The sequence below is a fragment of the Rutilus rutilus genome (assembly GCF_951802725.1).
Source record: "Rutilus rutilus genome assembly, chromosome: 17".
Classification (NCBI taxonomy): Eukaryota; Metazoa; Chordata; class Actinopteri; order Cypriniformes; family Leuciscidae; genus Rutilus; species Rutilus rutilus.
This window is the reverse complement of record NC_140230.1, coordinates 15,413,640-15,441,322: the sequence shown is the minus strand read 5'-3', so window position 1 is coordinate 15,441,322 and position 27,683 is coordinate 15,413,640. Positions and strand designations below refer to the sequence as shown.

The 27,683-nt window shown below is 39.4% G+C and overlaps 1 protein-coding gene across 2 annotated transcripts; it reads left to right on the top strand.

Annotated features, from left to right (window-relative positions):
- The first annotated feature begins 464 nt into the window (after positions 1–464).
- Positions 465–27,355, top strand: setd2 (SET domain containing 2, histone lysine methyltransferase). Of its 2 annotated transcripts, none has more exons than XM_084386105.1 (22): positions 465–847; positions 5,559–5,681; positions 7,135–7,156; positions 7,258–11,252; positions 11,421–11,552; positions 11,786–11,914; positions 12,011–12,134; positions 12,250–12,327; positions 12,601–12,698; positions 12,804–12,948; positions 13,544–13,678; positions 13,831–13,959; positions 14,138–15,304; positions 16,185–16,233; positions 16,334–16,616; positions 16,841–17,657; positions 18,930–19,055; positions 19,659–19,795; positions 19,980–20,091; positions 23,056–23,130; positions 23,243–23,344; positions 25,910–27,355. In XM_084386105.1, the coding sequence occupies exons 2-22, from the start codon at positions 5,653–5,655 to the stop codon at positions 26,078–26,080; spliced, it is 8,055 nt and encodes a 2,684-aa protein (XP_084242231.1). In that variant the 5' UTR covers positions 465–847; positions 5,559–5,652; the 3' UTR covers positions 26,081–27,355. The 2 variants fall into 2 exon arrangements, with proteins under 2 accessions (XP_084242231.1, XP_084242232.1); XM_084386106.1 differs by lacking the exon at positions 465–847 and adding an exon at positions 2,569–2,668.
- Positions 27,356–27,683: the final 328 nt, after the last annotated feature.

Sequence of the window (27,683 nt, the reverse complement as noted above, 5' to 3'; positions counted from 1 at the left end):
GTCACTTTCCCAATAGTGACAAATGGGCCTATTCAGTTTCTAGTGAAATTAAATAGAAAAATATATAGTCACAATTGGATTACTTACCACTGGAACTAGTGACATTAAAATCGATTCTAGTTTGTGTTAAAGAATAAACTGCTTGCCATATGCAACTTGCCAATTTTCCTCCGAATTTCACATTTCCAATTTAACCCCTGATAATACTAAAGATGCTGAACTGACTTCTTGGGGATCCCACACCACTGAATGCCTATCCGGGTTCCATGTTGTCCTCTGACCAAAAGCATTGCACTAAATAGTCTTTAGCTGAGCCTGTCGCGCGTTTTCTTTGCATTAAACTATTTGATTCCACGTTATCTAGTAATGGAAGATTTCGTAGCTTAACAAAGCCCCCAAGATCGTCGACTAGGATCGTCATCAGTCCCTCTGGACAGCAGAGACATCAGTCGACCTTCTTCTTCACTGCATGAGCTGTGGCTCGCAACGAGAGAGGAGGAGCCGCGAGTCCCGCGACCGGTGCATCGCATATCGACTCCGCCAGATCATCTGAGGCTGCCCTACTACACCATGAAACAAAAAGGATGGTGCCTTCCACAACCCGCTTCGTACTGATAAACCAGTACAGAGGAGCCGTCTAATGTGTATTTATTTGATCACCGTGGACCGAGCATTAAACGCAAGCATTTGGATCTAGCTGCTTGCTATCTAACACCAGGCGAATTGTTGACCCGTGTGGATTTGACGTCTGTGTTCTGCTGGATGTTTAGGGAGAAAACAAGTGAAAGAAACTGCCATCATTGTCCTACAAGATGGAGTGCTTGACCGAACTGGAGAAGTATACGAAGTAAGTACTTTACAGCTGCTGTGCGTTTGTTTTGGCACATAAAACATACCCAATGAAAGCCTACATGCACTACAGATTTTAACCAGTTAGCCATTGAGCTATCTAGTTAGTCCTTTTACTGCTAACTCGCTAACCCAACGCTCACGGTGACCCGTTTTCATGGGTTCAGAGCATAAACCATAGGTCAAACTGTACATTTAGGTTTGTAGAGAAAAGGGCATTGTAGATAACCCGTTAAGCTCAACAAATAGATTCGGTTATGAAAAATATTCATTATTTCAAATGGGTGACCATAGCGACAGTTCACTGTGCAGTTAGCCAGCGAGCCGAGGAAACTAACGTTACTACATGCAGGGACCGATCAAAAAATGTAAGAAAGATTATATAAAATGTTATGTTCTTTGTTGCTGGAAATTCACAGCATGTCTAAAATATTATTAGACAATATTGTAATGTCAATGTATATCGTATGTCCTGGATACACAAGTGAAAATAGATGCAGCGAGGCCTCCGTGTAGGCCTCATATCCACGAGGTAAATTTTTTTAGCTCCCCGCGCGCGGTTTAGGGCCAGCTCGTTGACATTATGAACCAGACAGTCATTGCTGGACTTACTGGTAACTAACCAAAGGCCGTGTTATTAAATAACCTCAGTTTCGTTATGGTCGTCCACAGCAATAATTGAACTGAGACATCTGTAGACAAAACATTGCTATGTTGTGCAAACAAATGTCACCCACATGCGCTCCTTTGCAGTATTTAAGCATTTATTTAGCCACTTTACTACAACATGTCGATTTATAATCCTTTATTATATGATCGACGATCAACCTATAATTATCGGACATAACAAACGACATAATCCAGTCTTACTCATTTATGTCAGAACCCATATTGTGCGTCCAGGGCACGTAACGTTAGTTTACCTTTCACATTTGAGACAAAAGGCAGTTTGTCCTGCTGAGCCAGATAAGTGCTCTTCCCTCCACTTCTGTCTGCTGCTACAAGCAGCCAGATGACCATTGCACTTCTACATTTTCTCGTTTTGACAAGCATAGCAAATCTAAGGCTTTAACTATTATTATTCTTAAAGATATTAAAAATCTAACTTGAAATGAATGAATATTACAATTAACTGCATAGCCCCATTCATATGCAAAATGCTTAACATGACATGTAGGCTGAATATGAAAAGTCATTTTGTAAATCCATGAATAACACAGAAGTAATTTACCAGCCAGAAACATGGAACAAACACTAGGCCAAATATTGTTTTACTATTAGCAGCCATATTAATATTCAAGACAAGTGACAGATTAATTTGCAGCAGAATATTGTAAAGATAGTTTTGACAGCTAAATGAAAAGTGTTTACCTTTTGAAATGTCAATAAGCTTATTTAATTTACTGTCTTAAAGGGATAGTTCACCTAAAAAAGGCTCATCATTTACTCACCCTTATGTTGTTCCAAACCTGTATGAGTGTCTTTCTTCTGCTGAACACAAAAGATGTTTTGAAGAATGTTGGTAACCAGTAGATGGTAGCCATTGACTTGCATAGTATTTTTTTTTTCCTACTGTGCTAACCGTCAACTGTCTTGTTACCAAAATTCTTCAGAAAATCTTCTTTTTAGTTCAACAGAAGAAAGAAACTCATACAGGTTTGGAACAACGTAAAGGCCCCGATATACTCTCAACGAAGTTCTTTTTCGTTTTTCATTTAGGGGTAAAACGAAGTTCGAAATACGTGTGCAGCGATATACTGTTATCGAACATCTGACGCCGCCCACTCTGATGAGAGGAGAACGCTGTTTAGATGAATATGTAAATATGTGCTGCACACTTTCCTCTCAATCACAAAATTAATACACAACAAAATTAAGAAAACAGCAAGCATTTTATTAAAGCATAAGAAAAGCATGTGATCGTGGATATTTTAAAGTCACGTTTATTTACATATCACTTTATACAATAGATTAAAATCAAGCAGCTTTACCGTATTATACATGAAAAACAGTGTCTGTGTCTCGTTTCATCAGAAGTACAATTTCATTTTTTACTGTAAAGCAGCTCTCCAGGCCAGGGGGTTCATGTTTTCACTCAAGGACGTCAGACCGCAACCGACTGAACAGGCCACATGAACCAGAAATGATTTTCATGTGAAAGAAGGCGGAGCATCCGAGCACACCTACCTAATACGTAATTGCCACAGACCAATGGTAGCAGGAAGGTGTTTAGCAGCTGTTTCAAACTCCCAAAACAAACTCCAAACGAACTTCGTTTCGGCCTGATTTTGTTCGAAATGACATCACATCAGTTTGGTCTTTGATTTCACTTGAAGTATATCTGGGCCTTTAGGGTGAGTAAATGATGACAGAACTAATTATGCACAATTATATAATTAGTTGCTTCTTAGTCAACATGAAATGAAAATTGAAAACTTTGTTATACAGTAGGTAGTCAACCAGAAGGCCTTTACCGCCTATTATTATATTATAATATATCTCTGTTTGTAGGCTATCTGTTTATAAAAAACACACACACACACACACACACACACACACACACACACACACACACACACACACACACACACACACACACACACACACACACACACAGGTCTTGTAAAAAAAAACACATTTATCATTATTTCAACAAGAATGAGACAGATTACATATGTAAAAAAACTAACAGAATAGAACAAACTTTTAGAACAAAAAAAAAATACAAGTGTTTTTTTTTATTTTAAATATGCCTATTAGGCTACAACAGAATTCGTTACATTTAACGAAAGCAAAAATTAAATATGTAAAAGTACATTTTAAACAGAATAGAACAAACTTTTAGAACAGAAAATTAGAATCAAAAGTTAAAAATAGAGACGACAACAATATAGCCTATATTTCATATTGTAGACGTCGGTGGGCAAAAGGAATGGTTGTAAGCAAGGTGCAATTTGCCAGGGCGAAACATGCAGAAAAAAAGTATGAAGCTGGTAGAGCTGAGATTTGAACTAAGACCATTTGAAGCGTTGACCACAGAGCTATCGTCTGAACGCTGTCTTATGAGCATGAGCTTAACCTCTTATGCTTACGCAAAGCCTCATTGATGTGACATTTTTCTGTTGCAATGTTTGTTAACAACCTACTGTAAGTCTATTTAATTCTTAATTAATGCTAAACACAAATGCTGCCGACTAACATCAGTTAGCAAGTCCTGAAAATGTTAACATTTTACGATCATTTAGTTTAATTCATTTCACTGTTGTGTTTCAGTTCATAAGTCTAGGGCTACTAACAAATTAAATTAACACGAAGTATAAGACACATAGGGCCTAACCTTTACATGCATTGCCTTTCTAGCTATAGAAAAACTGGGCACACAATGTTAACGTGTGTACTTTGCTTAAAGGGGTGGTTGATTATGATTTCACTTTTCTAACTTTATTTAGTGTGTAATGTTGCTGTTTGAGCATAAGCAACATCTGCAAAGTTACAACGCTCAAAGTTCAAAGCAAAGGGAGAAATTTGCTTTTAAAGAAATTGCTTTTTAAGGACTACAACAAACAGCTGGTAGGGACTACACGACATTCCTCCCGGTGTAGTGACATCACTAACCCTAACATTTACATAAACCCCGCCCCTGGAACACGATTTATAGATTATCAAGACAGAATATGCTAATCAGGACATAATGCACGGATTTAACATGTTACACATCAGATTTTTTACAATCACTTACGGCAGTTTTGGAACCACTTATCAGTTGTAGTGGCTGTTGTCGTGGAATAACAGAGCACTACACGGCCCGATTGAAGAATCAGAATTGAGTATTGCCGTGTAAAAATATAATGGACAAGTTTGTGAAAGGACTGCTAGTGCCAGGTAAAGGTAAAACAGATGATGAATTTGCTTAAAACGTCACAACTAGCAAAACAATGTGTCTACACCAGAAGCAAGTGGCGGGACAACACAAAATCAAATTGAACCCATTATAATCAGCGACGCTGTCTACATGTGCAACATGACACACTAAATTCCTGACAGTACTCCAAATGCTCTCGCTACTTCTGACACAAAGGACAAACGGACTGTCTTTCTGTGCACACGCTTCAGGTGTGTCAGTCATGCGCGGGTAACACATTGAGATCTTTTTCGTGCCTTATTGTGCTTAATAACTCCTTTTAACATCACTTAATTTTCTCATTCATGCATGCTCTTTTCATAAAAGCCGAAATATCTGCTTTCTAGAAGCTTGGTACATCATCTGCCAACATCAGATGCAAGTGCTTTGCTACTGAAGGATGCAACCATTTTTATTAATACATGAGAAGAGTACTTTATTTGAAATACACCAGTACATTAGTATGTTTGATAGGCCTATTTAATTACATTTAAAAACATTTATTAGTTAGTTTTCATGCATCAATTCAGAATCGCTCACATCAGCATCGTAATGCATCGTAAAAATTATTATATTTTATAGCTCTATCCATTTCATTGCAACTTTAAAATATATTTTAGCACTTATAGAAACATCTAGTGATGTATCTGTGGAGGATCTTCATTTTTTTGTTTTGTTTTTTTACAATTAGATACCTGGAAGCTTCATCTGTAGACAAAATACTGTATGTTCAAATGTGGAGAACAAATATATTTGCATCAGGGAATCTACATTGACTAAATTAAGGCATGCCGTCTCTTCTCCATAGGTGTGACATTTTGTCAGAGAGCATACTTCTCTGAGTTGGATTGCCCCAGTGTTGCAGCTTCCTTCAAGCTGCTCAGCATCAGATCTGCCTCAACATGGATGCTCTGTTGAATCCCGATCTCAGGTAGGGTGCATTATACCATTTGTTTAAACTGCAAGCAAAAACAAAACTTTCACTTTTGGCTGTTAATAGAACAGAGGCTTTGCAGTAATCTTCAATTGTGTTTCAGTGAACATAACTTGAAGTGCAGAATTCAATGTCCAATTTCAATTTGACATGGGCCAATAGGCTATATCTTTAGCTCCTTATGTCAACGGACAGTATGCGAGAATGTTAAGCCATGCATCCCTGCAATATTAATCCTGCTTCTCCAGTTCCAGGCTAAATTTGGTTTTGCACTATTGAGGGATTTTAGATAACCGAGTGCTTGCATATATTATGTAGGCTTAAAAGATTTTAAAACCTTTTTGCATTTCACCTCTCAGTCTGCCCCTTAGTTATTTTAAAACAAACTTTAGAGAAACGCCAAAGCATTTTTATCACAATATACGACACCATCGTCTGGAATGTGTGGGGCCATGGGCTGTATAATGTATAATCCATAATAATTGTATTCAAACCTGAATATTGTGGGCTAAATTCAGATTAGACAGTACTTTTGTTACTCATTTGCTTGCCACGTATATGTGCTGGACTTGCTTGAACATGGCTGTATGCATTTTTAACAAACAGTGCAGCACTTGGCTTTTGTGCAGTGTTCAGTATTTGAGCTTATGTATGAAATGAATTTCACATGCCTGATGTTTCAGTTTATTTTATGCTTCTAGCGAGTGTCATTAGGGATATATTTTTTAGCAGTATCATTAGAAATGTTGCATTAGAATGGATAAAGTGGGTCACACATCAAAATGCTATTCATTCTATTATACCTGATTCTTGATGGTGCCATTATTAAAAAAATATTAAATAGGGTCATGGTAGATTAAAATATTGCTGACAGATATGACAAATGAATGGCATGAGAAGCCCCTCCCATAATGACTATTATCATTGTGGGGTGACTCCATTATGAAGGTCAGATGAAGAAAATGGGTCTCAGAGGAACATGTAACCTAGTTGTTGCTTGGTAGCTTCATTTAGGTTTCATATTAGAACTAGCAGGCAGTATGCTTATTTGTTGTTGCAAGTGTGTCAGTTTTGTATGATATGAAGAGACTTAAAAAACAGGAAGAAAATATAAACCATATAATTGTGTGTCATAGACCTTTTTATAACTTTTAGGCATTGACGTTTTGGATAAAATAATGTTATTTCACAGCAGTGTTGTATAAACTGCTATGACTAGTATAACAAGTTAGTCATCTTTTTTTTTTTTTTTTTTATACTGTTCATAACTGCCAGTTACATAAAAATACTGATTGCCATTTGACTAATTGCTTGTTGGTTAAGACACAGTCTTAACATAATGGCTATGTTTATGCAACTGGCTGCAGGTTGTTAATCTTTTTTTTAAATGAGATTTTAAATTGGACTAATGTTCTGCTTTCTTTCTTTCATGCTGTTCATTTGACAACAGGGAAGATGTAAACGATTGTTCGGTAGGTCTTTAAGTTTAGATATCTTTTTGTTTGTTAAATGTACATACTCACAACATGGTTATAAAATGCTAAATTCTATTTTTTTTTATATGCATCACTAGATCAAGGTTGAAAGCCTCCCGAAGCAAGTCATATTCAAAGGCCTTGCACCCAGGGTCGTATTGACTAACCATCTCCTGCCTAAAGGAAACAAGGCGAAGGTAAACCTCGAGGAACAGGGTCGACAGAAGGTCTCCTTTAGCTTTGCACAGACAAAGAAACCACGTCAAAATGTATTTTTAGCCCCACCAAGCCCAGAGAAATCTGCAAGTGAACATTCTTCTCCACTGCAAGCTGGAGCTGTACCTAATACAGATCTAGCAGGACAGACTGATGAAACCAAGAATGTGGACACATGTACTCCAGTGGGGGAGAACCAGACTGCACCTGCTCCAGTATCCATCCCACTCAAATCAAAACATGTTCTTGGAAAGATGCATTTTAAGAAACAGTTTCTCAGCGTTACTGTTGGTGAGGATAACTCCATTGTCAGCATTTCCTCAGCAGATATTTCAGAGCCAGTAGTCCCACCTGAGTCAGACAAAATTAGATCTTCAGCCAAGGTTGAAACTGACACCTCAGTGCAACAGTCTCACAAGAACTCTGTCATTGATAGTTCCTCTGAAATAGTTATCAAAGAGGAAAACCCTCAGGAGAAATTAGACTCATGCCTTAAAAGTCCTGTTTCTTCCCATATTGGGAAGGGAGATATGGACTCTTCCAATATTTCTGAGCATGAGGAAAACAGAAAATCCCAGCCACGATCAGAAAGCACACTTCCAGGTTCGGAGTCTGATGGGGATTCCATTCGTACATCATCTAGCCAGAAATCTAGTGACCACAGAAATAAAATAAAATTGGAATCCCAGATAAATGAAGTGAAAAGATCTTCTAATTTCAAAACAGAGGAATTAGAAAAGCCGAGGCCTGATAGGAAAGAAGATGAAAAGGGGTCGAGTCGGGCAAAGTCTGAGCGTGACTCCAGGCACGCGTCTTTAAGATCATCTCGTTCTGACAGAGACAGAAGAAGGACCAAAAGTCGGTCACGGTCCAGATCTCGAGGCTGTCGAACTAGTTCTTATTCTAGATCTGAAAGGTCAAGGAGTGAGAGACAGTCAAGGTCACATTACCATGATTCTGAGCGGAGGTTTCATAGAAGTTCTCCTCATCGTGAAAGGAGAAGCTCGCGGTCTCGAACTGATGGCAGGTCTCGTGACAGCTCTGACTCGGAGGATGACCACCGGCGGACAAGGACTCGAGGTAGTGACTCAAGCCGATCCTCTACATACTCTAGCTCACAAAAAGAATCAAAATCATCCACTCACTCCAGATCCCACAGGGACTTAAAACCCACAGATTGTTCTCGATCATCTGAGTCAGACAAAAGAACACCGCATTCAAAATCAGAACGATCTAATTTAAAAGCTGGTGATTCTGAATCCAATAGAAAGAGCTCTCCTGAAGCAGAAGCAGTTCACAGGAAATCCAGTGCCCACTCAAAATCGGAAATGAATTCTAAAACCTCAAATTCTAACCGAGCTACCTCATCTCGAACATCTGAGAAAAAGGTCCATAAAAACAGCTCTGACTCTGATGAGGAGCACAGAAAAAAAAATCAGTCACAAGGATCAGACAGATCATCTGGGTCTCGGACTTCATCATCCAAAAAAACAGGTTCAATGGATCACAAGACTTTAAATAATATTACTGGAACAGAGAGACAATCAACAGACAATAATAACACAAAACAGTCAGAGTTAGTCCCCAGTTCAGTTACTCATCAGAAGGAATGCAACAAAATTGATGACAACTGTACTCTGCCTAAAGCTAAATGCATTTCTCAACAGATGCATGAAGCTACACTCAAAGTTAATTTGTTCGAAACAAATCAACAAACCGAGCATCAGCCTCCAAACCAAGACCTTAGTAGTTTGGAAAAGTGCACAAATGTCCCTGAGAGTCACAAGACAACTGAAAGTTTGAAGCAATCCACTTCCACAACAAGTAGAAGCCTTGAAGTTAGAAGTTCCACTGAGGCTGATAAACCTGGAATAAAAGATGAGATTCCAATCCAAAGCGAAGCTCTGACAGAGGGACCGGCCGAGTCATTTTGCGTCGGCCACTCTCCCAGTCAGGATTCAGTAGGATCACTGGCAGACCATCTTTCTCTTTCTGTGAAAGAATTACCAGCTGGAGGATGCTTGAAATTAAACACTAAATTGGATGGGTCATCGCTAAGCATTAGTACAATCAGTATACCTGTCACACCGAGTGCTCAACTTTTTGAAAAAGATTCTGAGGAACTTAGCGTGAATTCTGAACAACCTAGTGAGATTTTGAAAAAGGATGGTAGTGCTAAAAAATCCAGATGGGACATTGTTGGTCAAGTCACTTCAGAATATCAAAGTCCTATGAAAATAATGAATCCAGATGTGAAAAAGGTAATTTTAGTAAAACAAATAGAGTTCAACAATGATACTACCCCTGATGAATCTTGTACACAGAAACAGGATTCTGAATTACCATTTGAAAAATCTGTAGAAGGACAAATACAGGACAAAACCTCAGTTGAATCTCATCACAAAGTAATTCCCCACACATCTGACCTTGGAAACCAATATACCCATGGTGAATTAGAAAATCAGAATGTTGAAATTCCTCAGTCAACAAATGCTGCGGTTTTTAGTGATCTTCCCCTTAATTGCCGTTCTACTGATAAAGAGAAAATAGATGTAGACAAACCAAGGCCTGAAACTCAAGACCCTGATTCCTTAAACCATGATGGTAAATGCCACAGTGAGGACAGTGAGAGTGAAGAATCGGACTCTGATTCAGATGATGAGCGGGTCTCCTTAAAGCGGTTGCACTCGGTGGTGGTTGTGCCAAAAAATTCAACCATTGCTCTTGAGACAAATGATTTGACTGAACCGTCTCCTGGGTCCTCAGTGTTTTCTGGCCAGCAACTGACTGATACACATGGAAGCATTAATAGGGAGTTTGCTTATGGCTTTAACAATAAGTCCAAGCTTGAAGAATCATCAGCTGCACTTTTTAAGGCTGGTGCACAAGCTGCAATTCCAGATGTTAAAGGTGTCTCCTACCAATCGCAGAGCAACATGATTGATAGCACCAGCCATTCGGAGGCTACCAGTGCTCATGTGGACAAGAACTGGGGTGCCCAAGAAAGACCAAATGTCTGTGCCCAGGTAAACCAAGTCTCTATTCAGAGTTTTGAGAAGAATTGCAGGCGACCCGAATCAGATCACCATCAGTACCATGATAGACCAGATAGCTGGAATGGAAGGAAGGGAGGAAAGCAGCAATATGGGGACTCAAATGACTTCAGCGGTGGGAAGGGTTATTGCTTGGCCTGGGACTTCAATCAGTCAGAACAGCCCAGCAGTACATTTCAGCAACCCGACAGCAGTCATGGCACTGAACGCCCTTCTCAGCCAGGAATTGCTCTGTTTGATAATGTTCACAGACAAGTTCCATGGGCTCACTCTGCCATCTCTGAAACCAGCAGACTAGTCAACACGCATGTGCCTTTTCAGTATCACAATTCAGTTAACCAGATCCATCCAGACTCTCTGACCAATGACCATGATTACGATAGTGAGAGAAGGGTAGTAGGGATCAAACAAGGATCTATCCTGTCTGCTGATCTTCCAGGATCATCCCCATTTGTTCAAGCCCATGAGATAAGTAGCAACTGCAGCTTCACTACAGAAAATCAGAACATCTCAGAAGCCCCCCGAGAAGACAACCAAAAGCCTCATCGAGGTAGGGGCCCACCTAAGAAGAGACGTCAAGATTTTGAATCTGAATCAGATAATGAGGCTGAGCCCGGTCTGACCAGTAAAAGGGATAGTTTGGATGAGAACTCAAGGAGTTTGAAAGATAGTAAGGAATCTTTCCATCAAATTCAAGAGGTGCAGCGCCCACTACTCAGTCTTAACAACTTCCGGGATCCATCTGTGTGGAGGGAAAAGGCAAAGCAGAAAAAAATGCCACCGTACTTTGACCTCATCGAAGAAAATATGTATCTGACTGAACGGTAAGTGTCTATTTTTTTCCCTTTTTACACCCATTTTTGTCCCTGGCAAATTAATTCATATTCTTTGTGTTGGTAGCACCATGCTCTACTGTTTTTGATTTTCTAAGTGTTTGTCCATTTAATTAGAACTTTCTTAAAGCTCATCAAATCTGATCTTTGTCCTTGCAGCAAAAAGAGTAAGTCTCATCGTGACATCAAGCGTATGCAGTGTGAGTGTGCTATCCTCTCAAGAGAAGAGCGAGCCCGAGGGATAATGGCCTGTGGGGAAGATTGCCTCAATCGCTTGCTGATGATTGAGTGGTAGATATCCTGCTACTACATCATAATATTTGCTTTCTAGCAGAGAGAACCTGTTGAGATAGACTGTAATTAATATATTGTGTTTATGTTACTGGCTTATTTTATATAACTGGAAGATTGCAGTTGTTGAGACTGGAATGTTCAACTGGTTCAACTTGTTCTAATTTACAGAAAGAACATGGAAGGCAAAATTATTATATATATATTTTTTTCCTTTTTCTTGTTCTTTCAAGCTCTTCCCGGTGTTTAAATGGGGCATACTGCTCCAACCGGCGCTTCCAAATGAAACAGCATGCAGACTTTGAGGTAATTTTGACAGAGAGCAAAGGTTGGGGTTTACGAGCAGGCAAAGACCTACAGCCGTAAGTACTATTTGCTTCAGTTATCAAGTGCTTATTAGATATGTTTTTTGTCTTTTATGCAAGTTACCCATTTATATATATTTTTTTTTTTCCCAGGAACACCTTTGTTTTAGAATACTGCGGAGAAGTTTTGGATCACCGGGAATTTAAATCACGGGTGAAGGAATACGCACGAAACAAGAACATTCATTATTATTTCATGGCTTTGAAAAATAATGAGGTGAGTTAGTGTCATTGGTGCAAAAGATGAGAATTAGAAGTGTTGTTGTTAACTTTCATGAATTAATGTTTAAAAAAATGTATTGACAAGCATATGGCTCCATTTATGTCTGCAGATAATTGATGCTACTTTAAAAGGAAACTGTTCCCGTTTCATGAATCATAGCTGTGAACCCAATTGCGAAACTCAGAAAGTAAGTGCACTTGAAATGATTAGTCAATTATCAAGGACGACTACTTGTTTACTTACTAACATGCAGTAAATGGTTATTTAGACATATTTGTTCTATAACCTGATATCTGTTTCATATATCCAAATATTGCTAAGAAATGCATCTGATTGTGTCTGTTTTGCACATCCCTACATGATTTTGCCCATGTAGGAATAAGTGCTACTGAAACTTAGAGCCTTTGATTTCCATGTAAAATCTTTGTTTTGAATTTCTAATCCATTGCACCCTTTGCAGTGGACTGTTAATGGCCAGCTCCGTGTTGGCTTCTTCACCACCAAAGCTGTGACAGCTGGGACAGAGCTCACTTTTGATTATCAGTTCCAAAGATATGGGTAAAAGATCAAATAATTTATATAACATTTGGCCTTACTGTTCTTGAAAATGAAACAACATAAATGTTGACCATAATATCACAACTTCCTCCTTCTGTCAACCAGTAAAGAGGCCCAGAAGTGTTTCTGTGGAGCTCCTAGCTGTCGGGGTTTAATTGGTGGAGAGACTCGGGTCAGTGTCCGAGCAGCAGGTGGGAAGAAACAGAAGGAACGCTCACGGAAGAAAGACACTGACAGTGCACTTACCACGGTGAGGAAGAGGGCTTAATTATTGTGCTACATCCAGCTTTTGGAAATAACAAGAGAAAGACAGAATGAACCCATGCATTGACAGATAGTGTTTTACATGTCAAGTCCCTCACCTGATATTAATCTGTTATTTATTCAGACACATTGTTAGTTATTCACAACATTTGTGCTTGAAGAATTATGTGTTAAAGCTAGACACAAATAACATGGCCTGCTAGATTTTCGTTGTAGGCGTACATACATGCAAGCGTAATCTTAAACCAGCAGTACCAGAGCAGTGATCTGTGGTTGAATTGGGTCAGCTTTGTTCTTGCTTGCATGTTAATTGCTCTGAGACTTTCAGGGCCTGTTCCAGTCTACAAATATCGTGGCTAATATATTTTGCATGCATTCAAGCTAATTGCATTTTAAGGATTTTTTAGCTTGTTTGCACTCTAGCACTCTTCATTTCTGGCATAATATGGAAACATCCTCCTCGTACATGAAATGAAATGACTTAAAATTGGAAGTGAGTTTTTGCTACGGTCACAGTTTGATCGAGAACAAGAAAGATTTCCCCTGTGCTGGTGTCTAAACTGGTTGATGTTGTTCTGCAGTTGGATGAGGAACTGGAGGCTCTGCAGGAAAATGGAGAAGGCTTATGTGGAGAGAAAGATGTGATTGCACTCTGCAGACTAATGGTGCGAGTGGAGACGATGGAGCAGCGACTTACCTGCCTTAAACTCATCCAGGTAAACTACAACAAAGTCACGTTGAGATGAATTTGATTTATTAGGTTGCACAGCATTGCAGTGTTCGAAGACATATTGCTGCATGTTTTTGCGTTAAGCATTTAAAAATGATTGATATCTGGTCTTACTGAGTTTTTTGCACACCTGTGCAGAATACCCAGAATCCCTTGTGCCTGAAGCAGTTTTTGGATCACCACGGCCTCTCGCTGCTGTGGATATTTATGGTTGAACTTTCTGAGGCTAAGAGCAACTCTGTAAACAACATTAAACTACAGATGGAGGTAAAAGTTCAATATTTCTGTTATGTTCCTTTAGCAAACTCTAGAAATTCCTTGTGGCCTGATATTTTAGTAAATGTTGCTGAATTATAATAAGGCTGTATAGTTTTAAACTCATACATAAAAAAATTAAGGTGCAGCCTCTTGAAGGTTTTTTTTGTTGTTGTTGCAAATTTTTTAGATAATGAAGGCTCTGGCAGTGCTACCCATCTCAACAAAGAACATGCTGGAGGAGAGCCGAGTGCTGCAGTTTATCCAGCGCTGGGCTCAAAGCCGACCACTCAGCCAACCGGCTGAACAAGATGGTTACTCCAGTGAGAGCACCTCCCGTGCCCAAACGCCCCTCAACACTCCTGATGGTCCACCGGCCAAGCTGGTCACTGAGCTGGACGGGGACACTCCCAAGCGAGCTGTCTATCGTAGGTTGAAGATCATCAGTGAAAACAGTCTGGACAGCGCACTGTCCGATGCTAGTAAAGCTTCAGATGGAAAAGAAGAGGAGGAAGAGGAAGAGGAAGAGATGGAGGATGAGGCTTCACGGTTGGAAGCCACGATTGAAAGGGAGGTGAAAGTAGAAAGCATTGAAGCACCTTCTGAAAGTCAAGCTGAGCTTGAGGCAGGATTGAAAGAGGAACCCCCTGAAACTGTAGAAATCTCACTTTCAATACCAGAGGCCATTGTCAGTGAGGGAGAGACACTTGTAATGCAAGAACCTGAAGAACAACTCATCTGTAAGCCTGAAGAACAACTAGAGGATGAGAAGATGGTGGAAGAGACCAAGAGTGAGGAGCCATCAGAGATCCAGACAGAATCAGTGCCCGTTGAAGACAGTGTCCCCTCAGTCACAGACACCACATCTGCACAAGACGTTAGTAACGATGTAGTTGCTGATGTGGAAACTCCCATCACTGAGACCCAGGTGGAGAATGCATCTTCTGAACAGTGCAGCTCTGAAGGGAATGAAAGTTGTAGCATGGCAGAAATCACACCCACGCAACCATCAGAAGTTATAATGGAGAGTGTAACCTCTGATTCTACAGCTGTTGCCATAGAGAGCACACCTACAGAATCTCCATCTGTCTCTTTGGAGACCATTCCACCTGTTTCTGCTATGGTTTCTACTGAAAACACATCATCAGAGGCTGTTGTAGCTGCAGAGTCTGCTGATGCATCGGCCCTGGCTGTTGTGGCTGTTCCAGCCGAGGGCGCGGCAGTGGGAACGCCCTCTCAAGATGAGGAGGAAGGCGTTTCTGACGTTGAAAGCGAGCGCAGTCAGGAGCCACAAGTTCGGGCTTCTGATATCTGTGACATGGCCGCCCGGCTGCTGGACAGTTGGAAAGACTTAAAGGCAAGACTAAGATTTGTTAAAAGCAGATATAGTTTTTTTTGGAGGCCAAGTGCAAATACTGATTCTTTTTGGTTCTCACTAATACCTGTATTTTTTTAGTAATGCTGTAATTTTTAAGTACAATACAGTGGGACTGATCATTTGAGGGAGCGTTTAACCTAAAGCCAATACTAGAAAAGCCGGGAGTACACTTTTTAAAAACATTTTTACGTGTGTCCTAGGGTATGCATACAGTGCGTTTGTTATTAGCATAGTAAGTGCATACTGTACGCACACAGTCTGATTTTTCTAACCACATTTACTCTGTATGCTAAGGTCGCACCCGTGCATTGAATTTTTTTAAATTGTAGTTGTAGTTCCAATTGCTTGGGGCACTACTATGATAGCATCAAAAATCACTATTTTTAAAACACTAAGAAGGCTCGACACAACATGAAACTTTGCTCAAAGTATCACCAGGGGCTCTACACATAAACTCGAGCATTGAGAACATTGTTTGTGTACACAGAGTTTACTAAAACAAATTTTTTGAACAACTCACTGTAGCTGTGTCCGCCAGCATTTTGTCAGTCAAAAATAGTCAAGCCTTGTTAGCATTTTAAAAATATTTTAAAACATAATAGCGATTTTTGATGCTATCATAGTAGTGCCCCAAGCACTCCCATTCAAAAGGCAATTTGACCGAAAACGAAAATACGGTCAAACTTAAAAGTGACGTTTCCATTCTAATTATGCTTTTAAACGAAAGTTTGCCTCGGTAGATTAACAAAAAGACCCTAGGTTGCATTTTGGCGAGAGTTACCCTTTAAAAGAAATAGTGTACTTGAAGACTAGATAATGATGGATCACAAATAAACAAGCTGTTTTATTTCACTCTCAGGAGGTTTACAGGATACCAAAGAAGAGCCAGGTTGAAAAAGAGTCAAATGGTAGGTCAAGAACGCATCATACTCTTATCCTACCCAGTTTAATTTAAACCATTTTATACTTTTTTGTAATGACCTCTGATCCATTGTTTTCCTCTAACAGATCGCAGTCGTGATCGGGAAGCCCTGATGACCCCTCGCACTCCTTCGAGCAGTCGAGAGAGAGAGCGGGAAAGAGAGAAGGAACGTGATCGGGATCGAGACAGAGACCGGGACAGAGACTGGGAGCGGGAACGGGACTGGGACCGTGAGCGGGACCGGGAACGGGAACGGGAGAGGGATGGAGAGAGATCGTCCCTTCGCAGTGCAGATAGGAAAAGACGACGAGGCTCCACTTCCCCTCTTCCACCTTCAGCTTATGAAAGGGGCCGCAGAAACGATGACCGGTAAGATTTACGGCACAATGAAACAAATGCATACAATTCTGAAATGATTTAATCACCCTCATGTTGTTCCAAACTTGTACAAGTTTCATTCTTTCCTAGAGAAAGTGTTTGGAACAACATGAAACATGATTTTCATTTTCGGACAAACTATTCCTTAAAAAGACATGAGAGATGTTCAAAGTCTGGTTACCGGCACTTAGATCTTCTTGTATTATTTTCTGTAGTTATGAGCAGGCCAACAGCAGCAAGAAGAAACCCCACACCAAAGAGTCTCGTAACAAGCTGTCCACTGAGGAACGACGAAAGCTCTTTGAACAGGAAATGGCTCAGCGTGAAGCACAGAAGCAACAACAACAACAACAGCAGCAGCAACAACAACAACAACAACAACAACAGCAGCAGCAACAACAACAACAACAGCAACAACAACAACAACAGCAACAGCAATTACAGACGCTTCCGTTTAACCCACTGGCCTACACCTCCAGTCCAAGCTTCATGGCCTACCCACCTGGATACCCTATCCAGACCTATGTGGATCCCACTAATCCCAATGCAGGAAAAGTGCTCCTGCCCACACCTCCTGTAGAGCCTCTTTGTGTCACCCCAGCTGCTGGTCCCTTCGAACAAACACCTACTCAGCCCATCATATCAGATCTCGGTCTAGCTTCACCCTCTTCTTCCACCACCACCCAGGCCTGTCCTGCCTCCAGCTTGGCACATATCTCTGCCTCTCTGGAGCTTTCCTCTGGCACACAGACTCAGCAGTTCATCCAGCCTGCTGTGCCAGCACAGGACCCGAGCGTGGCCGTCCTGTCGGTGCCTGCACAAACAGCCAACACGCAGGTCCAGAGTCAGCAGGGCTACACCACGCTCTGGGACCCCAACACACAGCAAGCGGTCACGGTGCAGACGCAGCCCACCCAGCAGTATTCTACCACGGCACAGCCTCAGACGGCCATCTACTATCAGGGCCAGCCCTGCCAGACCATCTATAGCATTCCTGCAGGCTACCCGCAAACCAGCACTCCTGTCATACAGGTTGGATACCAGTACTTCCCTTTTAATCATTATTCTCACATAGTGGTCAACTGGTAAACGTTTTTCATTGCAGATATCTAGAGAGCAGAGAGGTATTTTTGTAAATACAAAATATGATACAATGCTATTCCATAAAATGATAGCAAATGATACATGTTACAAATTAAACATTGTACATGCAAAAGAAAAAAAAAACTAGGGATGAAAAAAATATCTGTACAATGTTGGTTACTGGCAGATATTACAGATTTTATTTTAATATATTGCTAGTTTCCCCTATTTTTTTACATTTAGATTACCTTTAATAATAATATTCTCATTTAATAAGTGGTAATCTTTAGCAAATACCACAATAAAAATCCTATTTTATACTGTACATTATAATGTAATGCCTAAATTAATTTTGGAGCTTTAGAGATTTAAAGCATTTAGTTTTATGTGTTGGCCAGAATGTATGGATTCATGATTCCAACGTTATGACGCTGCACAAATTTGTGCATTTACATCAAAGTAAAGGCAGTTTTGCACAACCCTATCTGTTTTCTAAATGCATGTCAATGATCTTACAGTAAACGTATTCTACTTAATTTGAAAATAATCTTAGAGTGAAATAACGTATTTCTCTTGCTAGAATTTTCTAATCATTTAGTCTACTTAAACTTCTTACAATTTTCTTGTTTCCGATAATCTGTTTTACCTGGATGTACCCCACAATATGGTAGAAAATATCTGTCTTTACTTTTGTTTCACTTGGAAACATGCTGGTTTTGAACCACGAACCGTTTATGTTAGTGGCTAGAGACAGGATATCCTTACGGGGAGGGTAAAGGATCTCAAAACAACTTTTGTTAGGCTAGACTGAAATTTTAACTGACTAAAACTGACTGATTGTAACTGACTTTATTTTAAAGTCTTCATGGAACTGAATTTACAACCATTTTTCTTCGCTATTGTGACGTGGATCTGAGTGAAACCACTTAACAAATGAGAGAAAAAAAAAAAAAAGAGAGGCGGGACTTGATTTTGTCCATTGGGAAATGATCACTCATGGGACCAGTGCTGTGAGATATGAAAATCATGGCTGTCACACAGGAGTATAACTGACATCTCATGCAATATCTACACCCAATGACAGCTCAGGGCATAACTTCTTCATGTACTCAGTGGTGGTGTTTTTTTTTTGTTTTGTTTTTTAAGAGTGAACACTTAATCAGTAGCATATAGTTATTAAGTAGCATGTAATGGCATACTGTTGTTTGTGGTTGTGTACAGACATACACTGAGCCAGCTGCCAACTACTTGCATGGGCAGCAGGTGTACACGGGTCATCCACAGGGTGTGGTAGTGCAGCAGGGAGGCACCGTCACCACCATTGTCACCTCTCAGACAGTTCAACAGGTATGCAAGTCATGCCTGTCACCAGACGAGGGTGCTGTTACTCTTTCTCTCTCTTTCTCTCTTACTCCTACTTTGTCTTTTTAAGCATTCCTTCTTGGTAATCATAAAGACATGTAAGGACTAAGAATTGGAATTTCAAGTCATTTTGTAGTCTAATTTAACACATAAATGAGTAATCGATTAGTCAAATAAAAAAATAAAAAATTCCACATGCGTTCTATAACCAGTAACAAAATAAGATGACTTGAACAAGCTATTCCTGTTTATCGGGGGGGGGGAAACAAGCATAAATAAAACCATAAAGATGAAAGAAAAACTATTTTAAAGACACATGCTAATTAAAATCTGAAAGACAGGAACTTGGAGATTTGTGTCTTCAAGTTGTAATGCGGGTTTGATTCAGTGTGATGCGTGTAAATTTGATACAGAACTATAAGCTATACGTTTATTACTCTTAAATATTAATTAATGTGGTCACATAGTCTATAATATACTATCATGGTCCTGTTAGACAGCTTGTAATTAGTGTTTTATAGACTATAAACAGGGTTCCAGGAATCTCAACATTCTGACTAACCTCCCCTGAACTGTGATTCACTACAGGAAATGATCGTACCCAACAGCATCATTGACCTGCCGCCTCCTTCCCCTCCCAAACCTAAAACCATTATCCTGCCTCCCAGCTGGAAAGTGGCGCGAGACCCTGAGGGCAGAATTTATTACTACCACATCATCACCAGGTATGAATGGTCCTTATTAAACAAGCAGTCTGTACATCATTAAAACTTCAAGAATCAAACCTCCTTTTATTCAATTAAGCTTGACGACATCAGCATGGATTGATTTATTGAGTTACGACATAACCGACAGACCATGTCTTCCATTGTCCTATTGTAATTGCTTCATGTGCTCTCTCTCTTTCAGGCAAACACAGTGGGATCCTCCCAGCTGGGATGGGACTACAGAGGAAGGCAGTCTAGAACACGAGGCTGAGATGGACCTTGGGACGCCCACATACGATGAAAATCCTTCAAAGGTATTAAACAATTCCTCATGCTTTAAAGGGAAAAATCATGGGATTTTCATCAACCTTGAGTTAGAAATATGGTAAATGTTCTTCTTTAATAACACCCAGATCATCTACCAAATCTAAACAGCAAAAACGGATAATTCAGAAATTGTTACAGTGTTGACATCACCACTATACATTAACAGATGCCTGTCCATGATTACACATTAGATCAGCAACTTGGAACATTTGTTACTCATTTCATGTGCAAAGGAGTTAATAATTGCATTAGTTGCATTAAGATGTCTTAAAGGTACAGTAGGCTATGTTTTTCATAAACAATTTTTGTTCTACTGGTTGAAACACTCTTCACATCCTGATAGCAATCAATAATAGAAGTGGTCTTAATATTAAAAGATCTGTTTATATATATCATCTGTGGAAGTCTCAGGACCAAAAAATGTGTGTCCAATCATTGCGTTTCGGTCCGATAGCAGTAATAGGATGTCCTACCTGCCTGTCATAATATGTATTTGCATATAATACGCTAAAGAACACACGTATTATCTCTTTCCGTGTTTTTTTTTATCTTCTAAAAGAGTACAGAATGTCCTGATCAAAACACAGATGAAGAAGCAGCAGAATCAAGCGATATCATATGTAATGATATGTATATGTAAAATAACGCGAAACGGCATATAAATCAAAACTGCCGAACGTTACCGAATGAAATGTCGACCCAGGACGAGCTACAGGACTGTGCAAACATTAGGGGTGTTGATGGACTCAATCTGCTGCATGTATGTTTTGATCATCGATCTGGGTGTAGTCTGACAAAAACGTGATTTTTCTCAGCTTTTTGCTCAAATGTTGCTTTTTTTAATGGAACGTGCCCACATTCAAGTGTTAATAAAGAAGATTGCATGAGGCTAGAATAAAACAGCTTTTTTGTTTAAAAGCAGAGGGTCTATTCTTTCTTTTGATAGATATGAAAGAAATTTCATATTGAAAGATCATATTGCATGTTCAGATATTCATACAACAAAATAATCCGGGGGGCATGAAATGTTTGTGTGAACATGATCCAAAATGCAGGCGGTGGCTGGCAAATCTTTGTTATTTTAAAATTTTCTAAAAAAAAAGGCATTTCGTTTAAACTTAGTTGGGCTCTCTGGGCTGCCTCCAAGACAGAAAGACTAAGAATGTTGTTTTAGTGCATTCAGTATATAGATTTTGCTAGTTTTGTGACAATCAGTTTATTGCCTTTCTTTAAACACATTATTATTGCAACAGCAAAATCTGGTCAACCTTCATTTCCTATGTATTTATAGATTGGTACATAAACTAATTTTAATTAGGGCTGGGTATCGAGTTCGATACTTTTCGACACCATCGAGTATCAAAAAATGTCTTGTCGTTCGGTACCAAATTTCGATACCTAAGTGGTTAATCTCGTCAACGTCAGTGAGCCAATAAGCATGCAGCATGATTGGCTGTGGCAATGCATCAAGGAAAAACACTAGTTTAAGGAATTGAAATGAAATGTCTACTTTTAAACGAACCAATTCAAATCGAAAACAAATACTCCCTGATTATGTAATCCAAACGAAAAAGGCGCTCACAGGTTCACTATGCTGCGGAGATGACGAGCCCGCAACGTCAACTTCATCTTTGCAGCCAACATTAGAATGTGTCCTTGCTATTTTTTCCAGACACATTGATAACCATTAGGCTACTTTTGCGAGTGCTGCGCTTGAGCACGGGGCATATATTCCACTCCCCAGTGGCCTAGCCTTTGAGTCTTTAAAAATAGTCAACAAACTAAAAAAATAAAACCAACGGGTTTTTTTAGGTTATATGTAGGCTAATGTAATCTTGTTAAAACAGATTTCATTGGTATCGGAAAATGTATCATTCAGGAACCGGTATCGAAGTCAAGGTATCGATATAAAAAATGTTTGACCAAGACGTGCATTCAGACAGTTTTGGTACCAAATGAAGTACCAATACTGTCAAAATACTGGTGTTGTTTATTTTTATTTTTATTTTTATTAATTTATATTTGATTGATTTAGTATCGACTTAGAACTTAATTACTTTTTTTAGTGTTCGCTTAAGTACATGCATGTTGGGCCTGAGACTGTCCTAGCCTCTCTGGATAATTGAAGATGTTGTTCCAGTCATCAAGGACGGAATGGTTCGCAGATGCGGCTCATCCAAATAGAGAAAAGCTATTTGGATTTTTTTTTAAGAAAACACTTAGAGCACTTAGATTTGCCTCAGCATTTAAAAGGCTTTGGCTTCTAAGACATTATCTGATCCAAATAAACGAGAGGTATGACCGGGCCAAACCAAATTAAAACAAAGTCAAAAACAAGTTACAGTAAACATTGTTTTAAAGACGTCAACTCAAAGGTCACAACCATCTTGGTCTGTCATTCACTAAAGTCTTCTCTCCCTCATTACCCACTCTGCTTTTCTTTTCTTTTCTCTCTCTCTCTCTCTCTCTCTCTCTCTCTCTCTCTCTCTCTCTCTCAGGCTTTTGCTGGTGTTTTCTCTGGCTCTCTTTGATACTAATCAAACCCAGCTGTTGAAACTGCATTCATTTCATGTGTGGTTTCTTGTTTAGGACTCAAGCTTTGCAGAATCTCTTTTGTCTTTTCAGCAACCGTCCTTTTCATTTTAGACTTCAAAATATCGTAACTATTAAACTTTTAACAGATATCGTTACCAAGGGGTTTTGCTGTCTGTTGTCAGTATGTCAGCATTTTGTTTGATGTGCATTGATTTGCCCTTTGGATTTTTTTTTTGGGACAATGAGTTGATTTAGTCTCCCAAGTATGTTTTGGAAAAGAATGTTAAAACAATTTCTAGATGCACTTACATGAGTAATATGTCAAATAAACTGTCAGTGTTTTTTATTTTCCAAACAAATTGTCAAATTCACAATTTATTTTCATGCGTTGGCTTTTGTTTGACCCCTTTCCACAGTTTTCTACAAAGACCGCCGAGGCAGACACGTCTAGTGAGCTGGCCAAAAAAAGCAAAGAAGTCTTCCGCAAGGAGGTGAGCTTGAGATTCTCCTGTTTTTTTTTTTTTTTTTACCAAATTATTATAGCGGTAGCTCTTGTGTGTCCGACTCATCTAACCTTTCAATTTCTCCTGCTTATCTCTTCAGATGTCACAGTTTATTGTGCAATGCCTTAATCCGTACCGCAAGCCAGACTGCAAGCTGGGCCGTATCAGTAACACAGAAGACTTCAAACATCTTGCTAGAAAGGTAATGTGTGTGTCTTTATGCTTTTTAAAAACAGACAAATAACATTCTTTTTGCAAAAAAGCATTTATGTCTGTCTTTTTAAATGCTCAGATATGGAAAAGACCTGTTAAAGCACGTGCATCGCTACGCAAGCATAGACATCTATTGTTTGCACCTTTTTATTTTTTGGCTTTTTAAAACTGTGAAACAATACAGAAGAAAAGAGTTGACTCTACGTCTGTGACATACATCCGTGTGAAATGGATTATCGAAAAGAGGGAAAAAAAAGGCTCAATACATCAGTTGTTGATTGAATGGAGGCAGATCTGAATACAAGCTTTTAGCTGATTGTAATAAAGGAATGGGGTAAAGCGGGACTAAATGATTGGAGAAGTCTGGCGTGTGTTACCAGAGATAAGTCTGTCATTTCACCGTAAGATGCAGACATTTTGATTAAAAATTACACCGTAAAAAGAAATATAATAAATGAAACATTTAATACATGAACAAATTAAACAGGAAACTTATCTAATGCTCAAATTATTCACAGTGTCCTTTTTCAGCCACCCTACCGACTAATTGCTTTTGAAAATATGTAGTTTACACACCCTTAAAGGGATACTCCACCCTAAAATTTAAATTGGTGTCCTCATGCCGTCCCAGATTTTTTTAAAACTCTTTCTTCAGATAAACAAAAAACAGATTTTTAAAAAAGTAATCCATCTCTGAGTCCATGTCATGTATCCCTCACAATTGATAAATTGAAACAATGTCTTTTGAAGCAAAACGATAGGGGTGTGTGAGGAAAAATACTTATATTTTCAACTTTTTAAGCTATAAATCACTGCTTTCAGCCAACTGTCATACATTTATTCATGTGACTGAAACGTCAGCATGTTGTGAAGCATAATGTAAGCATGTTGTGGAACTCAGGCGAGAAGTAGAGGTCTTCTCTGGTCCAAACATCTGTACACACTTCACTTCTTACCCGAACCCGGCGTGCATAAATGAAAACAAAAGAAAATCCCGATCCAAGACAGACCCCATAACATCAGACCCGACTCAACGGCATTTTTTCAAATCCGACAGAACGTAAACGGCATTGACGCGTGCACAGCCTGCAGCACCACATGCACCAGTCAGGCCCAGACTGGCCATCGGGAGCTCTTAGAAATCCCGTGACCGGGCGACTGATTTGGCCAACTGCTCCATTCATTTTCATTTATTTATTTACTTATTTATTATTACTTTATGTTATAGCCTGCCCAGTGCAGACAAGTGATTTTTGAATTTTGGCCAGAATTTCAATTCTTTTAATTGTGATCAGTGGATTGGAAAAATAAAGTTGATAGCGTGACAAAAATTAAATGGATAGCCTAATAAATCACAGATCCGCTAGTGTTGACTGCAACACTATTTACCTCCGCTCTGGCGAACCGCTTCTGCACGTGAAAGAAAAACCCTGCATGAAGATGCAGTGACCTATGGCGTTTCCTGATGGATCTTGTAGCTATAAAGTGGTTTTCTGTGTGCAAGGTTGGGATAGTTTAAAAGAATTCCACTCTGTAAAAGCACATTTATTTTAAATTACCCGGGACCCGAGGCCACTATTTTCAGACTCAAGCCACTCAGATTGATGGTTGGTTCACCTAATTAAATGAGACCATTTTTTTATTGTGGGAAATAAGATAAATCATGTATACATGACAATAATAATTGCTCAAATACATGAATTTAGAGGATGGCACTCCCGAAACTTTGGTGGGTGTATGTGGCCGCTGGTCAAGCATGAAGATGCATTAGAATTCTGAACTGATTTTCAACAAAGATCAGTCCCTTTATAATCATTAAAAAGCTGTCACTCATCTTAGTTCATTTCGATGACGCGATCTCACAAAGTTCCGTTATAATCAATAAAGCTGTCTATATCTTTCTATACTTCGTTATAACGAGAGGATTTGGGAGTGAGCAGAACTCAGCACTGGACAAAAACTCCGGCTTTGAGCTGTGAGTTGATTCTAACTTTAAAGACCCCTTATTGGCCATTGCTGTTAAGAAATCAACAGAAATGCCTGTGATTGGCTACATTGCTCAATGCTGCAAAAACACGTTGTAAATAGAAACATTTGACGTTCTTCATAGCGTAAACACAGATATGCACTGAATCGTTTGCCAGATTGCCAATATGCTATGCTGTTATTACCGGTACGTAGAAACCTAGACCAGCAGTTATGAGCAGCTTTTCCCTTTGAAAACAATCAGAAGCAGCAACAGGTTCCACGCCAGCTTCAAGTCCATGGCCAGGGGAAGGATAAGCCTATGCCACTCTCTGCCCATGGTTATTTTTTATTTAGATATTTATGAGCGATCTGTCTACTGTATGGACTCACAAGTAATTGATCATTTTTGTTCAAATCTCTGTTCATTTGAAAAAGTCAGTCATAAATCTGGGATGGCATAAGGGGGAGCAAATGATGTGCTTACTTAAGTATTTTATTATGATGTCATTGGATTGCTGCATGTCATGTTAATAGGTGTGATTTATTTTACATCTCTAAACCTGTGTGTGTGTGTGTCTGCTCACAGCTGACTCATGGGGTGATGAACAAGGAACTGAAGTCTTGCAAGAACCCTGAAGATCTTGAATGCAATGAGAACGTCAAACACAAGACCAAGGAGTACATCAAGAAGTACATGCAGAAGTTTGGCTCTGTGTACCGACCCAAGGAAGACACAGAGCTGGACTTACTAGCCTGAAGCAACTCCAGGAATCTCCTGGCATCTCTTTCCAACCGAACACCCCTGGCCTGAACAGTTTTGGTGCGTCGGGACAGGGCGGCTCGAGCGCGAGTCCTGTTGTTTTATTCCACTGACCTTCTAACCATGTCGTAAATGCTGCTCTGAGAGGGGGCATTGCCTGAGCCGTCCCACGCAGGGGACGTTTTAATGAGGAGATAAACTGCTGCGGTATGAAGCGCGGAGGACGCAATCCATGGGTGCTACACAGACTCTTTCCAAGATCTTTTTGTCTTCTCAAATTATCTTTAAGGCAAGTCTCATCAATTTGGAGAAGAGGATCATCCTAAACTCTAGAGGGGGGAAAAAAAAGAATAAGTGGACCATTAAAATCCCCACACCATTACTGTAGTTGTTACCAAGGGCTTTTATTAGCTTACCTGCTCCGCCGAAGGTCCCGATTCCTCGCTGATATTAGTCGAGGAAAGAGGGTAGGAGAAAGACAGACGCTAAGGATTGTGGTATGTCTCAGATCAACTATCCACAGAACTAGTCATTTTGGACTTACTGGCCATGGGTCGCCCAGCATTGTTTTTATGGATTTTAGTCTATAGAAGTGTGCAGGTCTGTGATCTAACCCCATTTGCCCTGGTCTTATTTTTCTTCTCGACTGGGGGGAAGGTTATGTAGCAATGATATTTTATCAACGTCTTTCACTGTTTTTACATTAACTTTTTTTATTCATGTCACAATATGTGAAGCCCTCCAGGCAGTTTGTAGCTTATTTTTGTGGCCGTCACGTATAGATTGATCAGGTTTACCATCCCATAAGCTCTGGCCATTAATTAACTCACCCCACCTTATTAACCTGCATTAAATCTGTTTCAAGACATGTATTATATTGCTTTATATGTGAATATATTGAGATTTAGTTTTTGAGACCATTAGCAGAGACAAGGTCCACAATGTCTTGTGTAAATATGTGTAATATACCAGACTGGGAAAACGGGATTAGAAGGATGCAACTAGATCCGAGTCCTCCGCCCCGCGGTGCAGCTCCGTTGTTCCTAAATCAAGCAGAATTCCGCACTATCCCACTGCTCCGTTTATTGGGTTGAGTTTTAAAGGTTGGGGTGTCATTATGGTTTGTTTTTCCTTTGCTTTCTCTTTTATTTTATTTTTTTTTATGTGCAAATAGGAGTCTCACCCCACTCCACTGTAAGTACTGTGCAAGCACATTGTCATACTGAGTGTAAAAACATTTTAAAATAAAATAAACTGTTTTCTAAAAAAGAAGGCTTGGTTTTCTTATCACCTAATGCCTATGTGTTGAAGAAATAGTGTCTGTTCATCAGCGTGCAGCAATAACATGCTGCTGTGTTTGATCCTGGGTGACGAAAATGGCTCCCACTACTTCCAAAAAGCTGCTCTTGCAATAATTTATTTACCATTATTTAATTAATATTCATTTAGAATTATAAAACTATACTTGAATAAAAAAAAATATCAAGTTTATGCATTTATTATCTCTTAAGGTAAGGGGGAAAAAATGCAAATTAGGTTAAAATTGTTGAAAAATGTTTAGATATTACAAATTGTTATATTTTATTTCCTAAAATAGAAT